An 11,469-nucleotide genomic window follows, 5' to 3' on the forward strand; every position below is an offset into this window, starting at 1 on the left:
CTAACCCTAATTAACCCGAACCCTAATATAACTATCTCAATCCTATCTCATACACCTTCTCTATAAGGTGGAGTCATTTCGGTTATATCTTCTTTATCAGAGGTTTATTAAGGCCAAATTCACTTTAGTTTGACTCTGTTTAGCAATGGAGTAGCACTGAGTCCACCGCCTCCAGCCACCAGAGAACATTCAGGTATACTATGGAGGATGGTTCAATCTTAAATTTACCTCACAGCAGGTCAGCTACAGATCAGATACTGGTTGTGTTGGCGTTAGCATGAGGCTAACTCCCAGCAGGGGGTCAACAGGTCAGTAGAACCTAAACCAGTAAAGACTGTCAGTGTCAGCCTTCATTCTGGGAGACGTCCTCCTCCCAGTTCAACACTTCACTGGTCGGCCAGCAGCGTTAACCGAACCCGTTAGCGTGTGGCTAACTCCCAGCATGGGGTCAACAGCTAAACGTGACCAGTAGAGTGAAACCAGTACATACTTTCACTTCATACTGGGGGTAGTCCTCCCAGTTCAACCCTTTGATGGTCAACTAGAGATAATAGACTTGTTGTGTTGGCTTTAGCCCGTTAGCATGTGGCTAACTCCCAGCAGGGAGTTAGAGACTAAACCAGAACAGACCCAGTGTGTCAACCCTCATACTGGGAGGATGTCTCCCAGTTCACCCCCTCGATTTTCTTACTGGTAGACCAGTAGCGTTAGCCGAAGTGTTTTAGGTCTCCGCGGATCGGACTTCATACTGACGGCTCCTCACGTCACTAACTACACAACTAACAACACAACTAACTACACTACACCGACCCGTCCTGGGTCTCCCTCCCTTCACTCACCTTGGGGGGGGGTGTCTGGAGCCACTCCACCGAACACCGACCGAGGGGGGCTTTTGGGGGTTCGTAGGTCGGTTCGTCTGCGGGCGCTGAGTCCAGCGGAGCTACATGCTAACGGCTAACGGCTAGCTGCTAGCTCCGTCACGTGACCGCAGGGAGGCGGAGCTACATGCTTACCGCTAGCTGCTAGCTGCTAGCAGGGTTGCCAGATTGGCTGCTAGCTCGTTCACGTGACTGCAGGAAGCCGGAAGTACAAAACAAGACGCAGAACTGCTAAAACTAATACTTATAACTCAACTTTAAGGGTCTTTCTTGGCTTGATAATCATCTGTTTTTACATTCCACACACTGAGTGGGTTCGTCCGTATTCAGAGATATGCATGAAGCTGCCGTTTATTGTGTATTGTGTACTTTATCGTGAGTCCCTCCCGGCAGGTGTGTAGGGGGACAGGTGTGGTTCAAGTTGTGTGCCAGCAGCAGCAGCACCCCGGTCGTCTGCTGCCTGGAGGCTTCAGTATGTGAGCTGGTCTTACTGGTCAGATAGGGGGAATGCTGCTCCACATGTCTAACACCATTTCACACAAAATGTCTTAAGTAGGTGGATAAATGTTATCCATCCACCCCCCCTCCCCCCCTCCTCCTCAGTGAATACATCAATGGAAGGCTGTGTAAATATCCAGATGATTCCGTTCAATCAGTAACATGCACATTAAAAATATTAACAATATCAAATACCACAGTAAATTAAAATCGAATCTAGTTAATTTAAATCTGGATAAAAATAAAACGTGTTCGTAATGCATATAACGTATGCATGCTTAATTAGTTTATCCTCTTACAGTAGAAGGGGACATTCATATATTGCAATATTTTAACGTTACCTTATGGCCGCTGGATGTCGCTCTGACCGGTAGTGAGCCGAAAGAGAAGACGGATGGAAGAAGAACCACAGGAAGTAAACACCGTTCAAACACCACACGCCTCTATCAGCTCATCGTTTAAAGCCCTCCAATGTTCCTGTGATCGATCAGGTCCTGATTAAAGTGATCATGCCCGTTATCTGTGCAGCTATTGGCTGCAACAACAAGTTCGTCAAAGGCTCCGAAATCAGGTTCTATAGGTGAGTTAGGAGACGCGTTCCATATCTAGGCATAATATTGACTACAACATTTTAATATATGGTCAAAATATTCGGTAATAATTTGTTTTTTTCCTTGTATTCCATACATATCATCATTTAGCCTTTTAATTGGTGTTTCTTATTTAATTTATGTGTGTTACTACTTGCTTGCTGGTAGTTTCATGATCTAAAGCCACTTCAGGCTTCACACCTTCTCTTCTTTAGGAGGAACGACTTCTCTAATATCAGGTCGCCAGGTCACAGGTAGTGAACCTGGTAGTGACCTGTGACCTAGTGACCTGTGTGACGTGTTATCTGATATTAGAGAAGGTTAGAGGTTAAGCCTGATAACCTAATGGTTAGATCTGATCCAACATTGTGGGATGAGCTTTTATTGTACACAAAGTGGTCAGTTTCTACTAATAATAATAATTCATGGCTACTGATGTATATTTATGTTCATGCTCTCCAGGATGGTTGGAAAAGCTTTAGTCCATTTTAATAATACTAGAGATCGACCGAAACACTGTACAATAATCCAATATATCTCTGATGACAGGTTCCCCCTCAGCAAACCCCAGCTGGCCAACCAATGGGTGCACAGCCTAGGGATGAAGAACTTCCTCCCCACTGCCAACACCTGCCTCTGCTCGGAGCACTTCCGGCCCGACTGCTTCAGGGACTACAACGGGAAGCAGTTCCTCAGGGAGGACGCCGTGCCCACCATTTTCACCGCCGGCCACGACTCCACTAAGGTCAAAGTTCACTAATTAGTTTAATGAAACATTTAGAGCAGCACATTAAGGTGCTTCTTCAGAGTAGACTGAAGAAGCACCTTGGCCCATAGTGGCTAGTATCAACTTCTCAACTTGTTATATTAACCTGTTGTATTACCTTGTTGTATTGATGTATTAACTTATTATATCAACTTGTTAAAGTGGAAATGAAGCAATGAGAACTGTGACCATTTTTTGGTTGCTTTTTCATTTTTGGAAATGCATGGATTTTCATTAAACCTGAAATTCAAGTAGTTTCACTGGAAAATCACATGTTTATAACGACTTTCGCCACTAGGGCACGGCCATGTTTTAAAAACGTAGGCGCCACGTCATCAGAATGGTTAGCTCTTTAAACAAACATGTCGAATATTGGAAGAACAACCTTTTGTATTGCCCCTTGCTGTTCAAACGAATATTATCGGTTAAAGGAGAGCGGTAGAATAGTTCATTTCCATGCTATTCCTCTCAAGAAGCCTGAAGTGCTCCGAAGATGGTTAGCTGCATTGAAACGCCTCAGCCCCCCAATGGGACCAGCGCGGAGAGTATGTAGCGACCACTTTATAGAGGCTGATTACATTGAAGAGGGAGCTTTTGCTGAAGATGGGAGATTTGTTCGCCGTCCCACCAGTCGACTGAAGCCAGATGCTGTGCCAACTATTTTTAAATCGGACCCGGGCGCTGCTCTGCGCAGAGAAAGAGCGCAGAAATGTGCTTGCCAGGCAGAGGAACGAGAGGTACACTTAGCTTCTACTACTAGAGAAACAGAGAAATGAGTACACTCGATGTTTGAAGATTGTCTTGTTTGCAGACTAGCTCGCTCCATGCTCTTGATAATTTCTAATCCATCGCCAAAATAATCCATTGTTATCGGAAATAATCCATTTGCAAACACCGTCGGTTGCACTATTTTCGCACATTCATGTGCACACCCAAATGGCACGACAATTACTTGTATCATGAAATTAACGAACTGTAAGGCAGCGTGGAGCCCAGCTGCTGCACCCGTGTACTACTTTTCATAGCTGTAAACAACATCCTGTTGGCGGGCAGAGCCGGGAGATGTCAGTCATTGTCTCCCCCACATTATCTTATTATATTATAATAATTATATATATAATAATATATAATGTGCAATATATACATATCTTACACTGCATAGTAACGTATTTATTTGCAATGTACACACTCCTCAGGACTGCACACCCTAGCTCCCTTTTTTTATCTCTTCATGTCCTGTGTTTATGTGTTTGCATTGTATCTATGTATTTTTGCACTGCTTGGAGAGGGCTATTTTAATCTCAACGTACATGTTTACAGTGACAATAAAGGTATTCTAATTCTTCTAATTCTAATTCTGGCTAGATTCTGCTTTTGTGTCTCTTTAAAGACCATGTAAGCATGCAGGGAATTGATGGAGGGTCAGTTGACAGGAAGGGAGGAAGCATGTCAGGAACCAGAAGAAAGTCAGGGCAGCAGCACCAAGTGGAGGCCAGTACCCAGACTGACCTGGTTGAATGATGTCAGGAACCAGAAGAAAGTCAGGGTAGCAGCACCAGGTGGAGGCCAGTACCCAGACTGACCTGGTTGAATGATGTCAGGAACCAGAAGAAAGTCAGGGCAGCAGCACCAAGTGGAGGCCAGTACCCAGACTGATCTGGTTGAATGTGGAAGTGAAGGTTGACACATCGTCCTTGTGAGCAAAGGCACAATGACTGACGACATGTACAACATGCAGGGTGTCTTTAGTGACCACTCCTACTGCACATTGTTTGATGACACAAGTCTGGAGAACATCTCAATGCCAAGGGCTTCCTCACCACAGCAGAGTGAGGTACCATTCCTGTCTGTGAGGAGTGAGGGGTCAGTCCATGAAGAGAGGGCTGAGGAGGACATGAGTTTGGAGTGAAGAAGACATAGACACGAGTTTTGACGATGAAGAGGATGAGGAGCCTAACCTCTCAGATGACCGAAAGAGTGTTGTTTCTACCAAGCAACTTTTGAAACTGGGAAATTCGTGTCACTGGGAAAATTGTGGGAAGTGTTTGATGAAACCACCGGTAGTTTCAAAAAGTGGATTTGGAATGACGGTAAATACAGAGTGCATTGATGGCCACAGATACGTCTGGCATTCCCAGCCTCTGGTGAGAGGCCTGATGGGGAGCATTGTGCAGCGAGGTATTGAAGATCATAAGGTCAAATGTAAAAGATTTTTTAGTCAATTTGCTGCCGTTTTATTTGCAGCTTTAAATTATTTGCAATGGTTAGGCTACTTGTTTCGTTTAAAAAAACAAAAAAAAACACGTTACTGTGATATCAATTGTGAGACGCATATTCATTTTTGTAAGGAAATGGTCCAGGAGGAACGGCGACTTCAAGTTGTAAATCCCGCATCGCAAAACAAGCCTTGTATCAACTTCTCGTATTAACTTGTTGCCTCACCTTGTAGTATCAACCTCTCGTATTAACTTGTTGCCTCACCTTGTAGTATCAACCTCTCGTATTAACTTGTTGCCTCACCTTGTAGTATCAACCTCTCGTATTAACTTGTTGCCTCACCTTGTAGTATCAACCTCTCGTATTAACTTGTTGCCTCACCTTGTAGTATCAACCTCTCGTATTAACTTGTTGCCTCACCTTGTAGTATCAACCTCTCGTATTAACTTGTTGCCTCACCTTGTAGTATCAACCTCTCGTATTAACTTGTTGCAGTAACTTGTTGTATGAACTTGTTGCCTCACCTTGTAGTATCATCCTCCTGCATTAACTTGTTGTACTCGTTGTTTACCTTGGTGCGTGTCTGTGTAGTCTCTGCAGATCGAGCTTCGGAAGAGGGGGGTGGTAACCAAGGACACCAATCCGGCGGCTCGGCCGGCAACGCAAACCGGAGAACGGACGAGGGACGGGGCGAACCTCCGCAGGGAGAAGAGAGGGGCGGTGAGGGTGAGACTCACACACACATGAGATAGAACATGTTATATAGACACACACAAGGTATAACATACAAACCTACGCATGGAGCAACGAGGGGCGGTAACACATAACATAATAACATCTATAACATGTTACACACACACACATGAGGTGTATCAAATGTAACACATTTATAGCAACCAGTCTGAACGCTTGGACAATAATCTTGTGTCACGTTGCAAATCCTTCATCTCCTAACGTCTTCTCGTTGTGTTTGTTCCAGGGAGGACGCGGAGGGCGCGGCGGGAAGTACTCAACCAATGAAAGGTCAGCATCAATAACACTAACCCTGCATTCACACCAAAAGATGCAAAAAGTTGACGCGCGTCGTGATCCCATTCAAAGTGAATGTAGAGACGCGTTGCTGCTTTGCTGCCGCAGCATTTGCTGCCGAGAAAACGGGCAGCAAAACTTGATTTGCGGCGCGTCAAAATCTGACTTGCGGCGCGGCATGCCCGTGCCCGCTGCCGGGCACGGGCGAAGGGCGCGTTCACGTATTTTGCGGCGCGTCAAATGCTGCTCGAGTTGAAATATTTCAACTTTTGACGCGCCGCAAACCTTTGACGCGCCGCAAAACTTGATTTGACGCGCCGCAAAACTCAGGCGTCAACGCGTTCGGGCAGCAAATGCATCTTTTCGTGTGAACGCAGGGTAACAATGCAGTGGATTTATATAGCGCCATTCTAAATACTCAGACGCTTACAGAGTGGGGACAAAAGAAACATTCAAGTAAAAAGGAGGAAGGGGAGAAAGGGAGGGCGGTTCTGTAGTGAATGGATCTAAAGAAGGAGGGTCTGGGGGTTTAATGAAGGAGTGTGATGGCCTCTGTCCAGATGGAGGGAGTGTGATGGCCTCTCTGTCCAGATGAAGGGAGTGTGATGGCCTCTCTGTCCAGATGAAGGGAGTGTGATGGCCTCTCTGTCCAGATGAAGGGAGTGTGTTGGCCTCTGTCCAGATGGAGGGAGTGTTGGCCTCTCTGTCCAGATGGAGGGAGGGTGATGGCCTCTCTGTCCAGATGAAGGGAGTGTGTTGGCCTCTCTGTCCAGATGAAGGGAGTGTGTTGGCCTCTCTGTCCAGATGGAGGGAGTGTGATGGCCTCTGTCCAGATGAAGGGAGTGTGTTGGCCTCTCTGTCCAGATGGAGGGAGTGTGTTGGCCTCTCTGTCCAGATGAAGAGAGTGTGATGGCCTCTCTGTCCAGATGGAGGGAGTGTGATGGCCTCTCTGTCCAGATGGAGGGAGTGTGTTGGCCTCTGTCCAGATGAAGGGAGTGTGTTGGCCTGTCTGTCCAGATGAAGGGAGTGTGTTGGCCTCTCTGTCCAGATGAAGGGAGTGTGATGGCCTCTGTCCAGATGAAGGGAGGGTGATGGCCTCTGTCCAGATGAAGGGAGGGTGTTGGCCTCTCTGTCCAGATGAAGGGAGGGTGTTGGCCTCTGTCCAGATGAAGGGAGTGTGTTGGCCTCTCTGTCCAGATGGAGGAGTGTGTTGGCCTCTGTCCAGATGGAGGGAGTGTGATGGCCTCTGTCCAGATGGAGGGAGTGTGATGGCCTCTCTGTCCAGATGGAGGAGTGTGATGGCCTCTGTCCAGATGAAGGAGTGTGTTGGCCTCTGTCCAGATGAAGGGAGTGTGTTGGCCTCTGTCCAGATGGAGGGAGTGTGATGGCCTCTCTGTCCAGATGAAGGGAGTGTGTTGGCCTCTATCCAGATGAAGGGAGTGTGATGGCCTCTGTCCAGATGAAGGGAGTGTGTTGGCCTCTCTGTCCAGATGAAGGGAGTGTGATGGCCTCTGTCCAGATGAAGGGAGTGTGTTGGCCTCTATCCAGATGAAGGGAGTGTGATGGCCTCTGTCCAGATGAAGGGAGTGTGATGGCCTCTCTGTCCAGATGAAGGGAGTGTGTTGGCCTCTGTCCAGATGGAGGGAGTGTGATGGCCTCTGTCCAGATGAAGGGAGTGTGTTGGCCTGTCGGCCGGTTTGGGGACAGAGCTCCATGGAGATAAACCTTAGTCGGGATGATCGTCACCAACACGTGATTTAAATCACGTGTGGAACGGTGTTCAGCCTTTCATCGTCCGTCTCCTGCAGACAGACGATGGGCCCCAAGAGCAAGCTGTACGACGCCAAGGGCGTCCTGATCTCCAGCGGGAAGGACATGTGCGACTGCCTCGACGTGGACTGCATGGGCTGCTTCTACCCCTGCCCCGACTGCGGCGCTCGCAAGTGCGGCGTGGAGTGCCGCTGCCACAGGAAGTGGCTCTACGAGCAGGTGGAGGTCGAGGGCGGCGAGATCATCAGGAACAAATTTGCTGTGTGAAGACTCCAGAACGTTCTGGAACCTTTAGGGCCCAGGAACATGGAGGAGGGAGGGGGGGGGGCCCTGAGGCACTGAGGGGGCCCCTGAGGCACCGAGGGGGCCCTGAGGCACTGAGGGGGCCCTGAGGCACTGAGGGGGCCCTGAGACACTGAGGCACTGAGGTCCTCGACCAAAACAGAAGTTTCTTTGAGTTTGACACACTTTAACTCTAAAGACACCTCTTCTGTGCTGTATATTTCTTTTGTGTTGTATGAATAAAGATCAGTTTGGGATATCTGCTCTGTCTGCAAGGGACATTTGTATTATAGGTGTTAGTTGAGTTTTGGCACAAACAGTAAATGTTCTGATTGGTAATGCATAATATGGGCTATCTATTATGGTGTCAAGTATCAGAATAGCCATGAAATACAGACCCTAGTGAATAATCGTCATTCAAATCTCATTAAGAAAGGGGAAGACCAATAACTAGTATTTGTATTTTTACATTTACTATACTTACAATTCATTCTGTAAAAGGCTTTTTGCCACAACCTTGTCTTTCAATGAGCACTAGATTATGTCAGCTGTCCAGATCGGGTTTAAAATACAAAGACAGCTGCCATGTTATGAATAGCAGTGTTTAGTTTTGACTTATGCAATCTTACAAGATGATCATTTACTCAGAATTCAGCTGTATAAAATATACATCCCGATGTGATTGGTTGAGGTGGCCAAAGGATTATTTTAAAGGCTTATAACTGGAGGGCTGATTGAGGCTGGCATTGTCGTTGTTTTTAGAAGTGTTGTTTTCTAAGCACACAATCTCACAGCTTTATTACTAGCAACACATTGTATTTGACCCCGATTATGTGTATTATGTGTGCATAATACACAAGGCCTTGGGGGTGGAGCCTCTTTCTGCTTGTCGGTGTCAGGACGGTACTGGAGGCAACAATTAGCTTGTAGCATCTCTAGTGTTTCCTTGACCTCCTGACCACGTGCCTGGGCGTGTGCACGTGCACAAATTAAAAGTTATAAATACTCTCCATTCTTTTTTTCTAATCTGGATACTGTTATACATTTTAGAAACAAACACATTATGCAAGTGGTTATTAAGACCTGGTGCCGCTGTACTGCCCCCCGTTCGGCCCAACCATTACCCCGTCATAATTACATTACAGCTCCGGGGCTCGTTAGCGTCAGCCTCAACACTGAGGCAGGAGGAGACTGGCTGCCGCCTATTAGATTTGCGAGAGGTTACAAAACATCGTGGTACCCTTAATCTTTCCTTTGGCGCACTAATGACGATACATTGTGTTCTTTCAAATGACAGATGAAGTTTGGTCTGGCTTACTTGTAAAACCTGTTGCATTGCATATTTTAGGAAAACAATTTCTGCAAAGTCATCCTGCTGTCCCAAAAACCGAGAGATATGATTTATTTGAATTGATGGTTCCTCTGTGCTGACACAGAAGTCAAATAGGCGGCATTCATGAATTGCTGACAAGCTTTTCTTAAACAAGCTAGTATTACTGGACATCATACCAATGAAGCCTTAGGCCTAGGCCAGTCAAATGAAAGCAACACATTTGATTGTTATAGCATAACAATCAAATGTATTGCTTGCATTTGAAAAACAAAACAAGCAAGTCAAATCCAGAATCACTGGATCTATTAAGTATAATTCTTAATAAAAGTATTATACTTCCAGCAAAGTAAAATCCAGCATCACTGGATAAATTAACTATTATACTTAATAGTTAAATTGAGTATAATAACCCATTAATCCATCAATTGATCGAGAGATGCTGGATTTTATTGCTTGTTTTGTTTTTTATTTTGTTTTGGGCGGAACCGTCTTGGAGTTCAGAGTTCAGAGCTCCCGGATGGACGGTGGTCTGGGGAGGGCGGGGGGGTCGATGGAGGGCGGGGTCCCGGCCGAACGCGCAACCTCCTGTTTCCTGGGCGCCGGGAGCAAACCATCCGACCTCCACAACCCCGATCACAGGACGACACAGCTCACCGCACACCAATCACAAACCGCAGCACAGTCAAAGAAACGATCGGTGTATGTGAAGGCGTTTTTATTGTTCACTGAACATTGTAGCGCTGACTGGGTACGATACACAGAGGGGGGGGGGGTTAACAGCTAACAGACGTCCCAGAGAACTCGTTGACAGTCGGTGTTGCTGCTCTGACACAGGGAACACTTGCAGCTGCGTGCCACGGGGTAGAGGACGCCCTCCAGACAGCCCTCGAAGTGCTTCACCTCGTAGGCCCAGTCCCCGCTGCAGGTGTACTGCTGGGGACGCTCCCCGGGGTCCATCGGGTCCTGCCGACCAAAGCTCATTAGATGAGGCCTCCTTCTTTGTTTAGAATCCTTACCTTGAATAGTTGTGGGCCAGCACACACACGTGTGTGGATGAGGCTGAGGGTTGAGCCTGGGTGGGTGCTGTGCTCACCTCCTGGTAGCACTGGCCCTCACACATGGTGGTGTTGATGGACTCGGTTCTGACGCAGCTCTTCACGGCGATGGTGGTCGGGGTCGGGCGGCAGGTGAAGCTGCATGGCTGGTCGGCCCACGTCATCGCCAGCACTGCTGCTATGACAACCAGCTGCATCCTCGGCTCGCTGCAATATGGAGCCCGACCACAAGGGGGAGATCAGCCTGCACATCACACAGCAATCAGAGGACGGATGAACGGCCTCTGGCACGGAACCTGACACACCGATGGAGCTATGCAGTGTTCTACAGCAGTTTGCAGACATAAAACGGCTCTTATGAGCTGGCAAAGTGCAGGCAGAATTTTGTCTTTGACTACTTTCTGTCCTATTTTGAAGAGTATTTCCTTCACCATCACCAGACAGAATTTACAAATTGTACACATTCTCCCATAAGATGAGGATGAATGCTTTAAAAATGCATTGTCCCACTTTTAAATGTTTTTTGCGAAACCTTTGTTGAATATTTTATGTCCTTTTTCTAACTCAGTCAAAAATGCAAATACATTATAAGAGTTTGCAAATTCAAAATATTCTACACATCTAGTGCATACATATAATCTAAAGTATTTAAATGCTCTCAGCACCTATAATGCATGGGCTTTAATGCTCTCATAAGCCCATTTAAAGAGGAATCTAATTGCACAACCAAAACGGACTATAGATCATCTTTGCCTATCTGTTCCCCAATCCCACTGCCAGACTCACCTCAGAGAGCTCTTGTGTAGTGTGCGTCTCCCCAGACAGCCCGTCATCTCCGAATCATCACCGACGCTCAGGATCTTAAATAGTGTTCCCTGAGAAGGCACTAAGCCCTGCAGCCTTGGAAACAGGTGTCAGATACCTGCAGACAACGCCTTGTTTGTAGGCAACAACGGAAACCTCCTCCAGAGAGGGAAACAGAGCCGTGTCTCAAGGTCTCACCTCCTACACACCACAGGTCAGTGTCTAAAGTCTGCCGGTGAATGGCTTA

The 11,469-nt window shown here is 47.0% G+C and overlaps 3 protein-coding genes across 6 annotated transcripts in view; 1 reads left to right on the top strand and 2 right to left on the bottom strand.

The window, feature by feature from the left end:
* nr1h3 (nuclear receptor subfamily 1, group H, member 3) overlaps positions 1-1,014 on the bottom strand; it is a 13,475-nt gene extending 12,461 nt beyond the window's left edge. For both annotated transcript variants that reach the window (XM_056607771.1, XM_056607770.1), the window contains exon 1: positions 840-1,014. The gene's annotated coding sequence lies outside the window, so the exon portion shown is untranslated. The remainder of the gene's footprint in view (positions 1-839) is intronic.
* A 736-nt stretch (positions 1,015-1,750) lies between these two features.
* On the top strand, positions 1,751-9,635 carry arl14ep (ADP-ribosylation factor-like 14 effector protein). Of its 3 annotated transcripts, XM_056607774.1 has the most exons (5): positions 1,751-1,956; positions 2,516-2,711; positions 5,541-5,675; positions 5,929-5,972; positions 7,787-9,625. In XM_056607774.1, the coding sequence occupies exons 1-5, from the start codon at positions 1,886-1,888 to the stop codon at positions 8,013-8,015; spliced, it is 675 nt and encodes a 224-aa protein (XP_056463749.1). In that variant the 5' UTR covers positions 1,751-1,885; the 3' UTR covers positions 8,016-9,625. The 3 variants fall into 3 exon arrangements, with proteins under 3 accessions (XP_056463749.1, XP_056463747.1, XP_056463748.1); XM_056607772.1 differs by lacking the exons at positions 1,751-1,956; positions 2,516-2,711 and adding an exon at positions 2,728-3,469 and having other exon boundaries at positions 7,787-9,635; XM_056607773.1 differs by lacking the exons at positions 1,751-1,956; positions 2,516-2,711 and adding an exon at positions 2,728-3,469 and having other exon boundaries at positions 5,541-5,669; positions 7,787-9,635.
* Positions 9,636-10,072: 437 nt separating this feature from the next.
* On the bottom strand, positions 10,073-11,257 carry LOC130403545 (gonadotropin subunit beta-1-like). The gene is made up of 3 exons (XM_056607944.1): positions 11,205-11,257; positions 10,457-10,625; positions 10,073-10,326 (listed from the first exon to the last, which is right to left on the bottom strand). The coding sequence occupies exons 1-3, from the start codon at positions 11,249-11,251 to the stop codon at positions 10,144-10,146; spliced, it is 399 nt and encodes a 132-aa protein (XP_056463919.1). The 5' UTR covers positions 11,252-11,257; the 3' UTR covers positions 10,073-10,143.
* Positions 11,258-11,469: the final 212 nt, after the last annotated feature.

Source organism: Gadus chalcogrammus, chromosome 14 (genome assembly GCF_026213295.1).
Source record: "Gadus chalcogrammus isolate NIFS_2021 chromosome 14, NIFS_Gcha_1.0, whole genome shotgun sequence".
NCBI lineage: Eukaryota > Metazoa > Chordata > Actinopteri > Gadiformes > Gadidae > Gadus > Gadus chalcogrammus.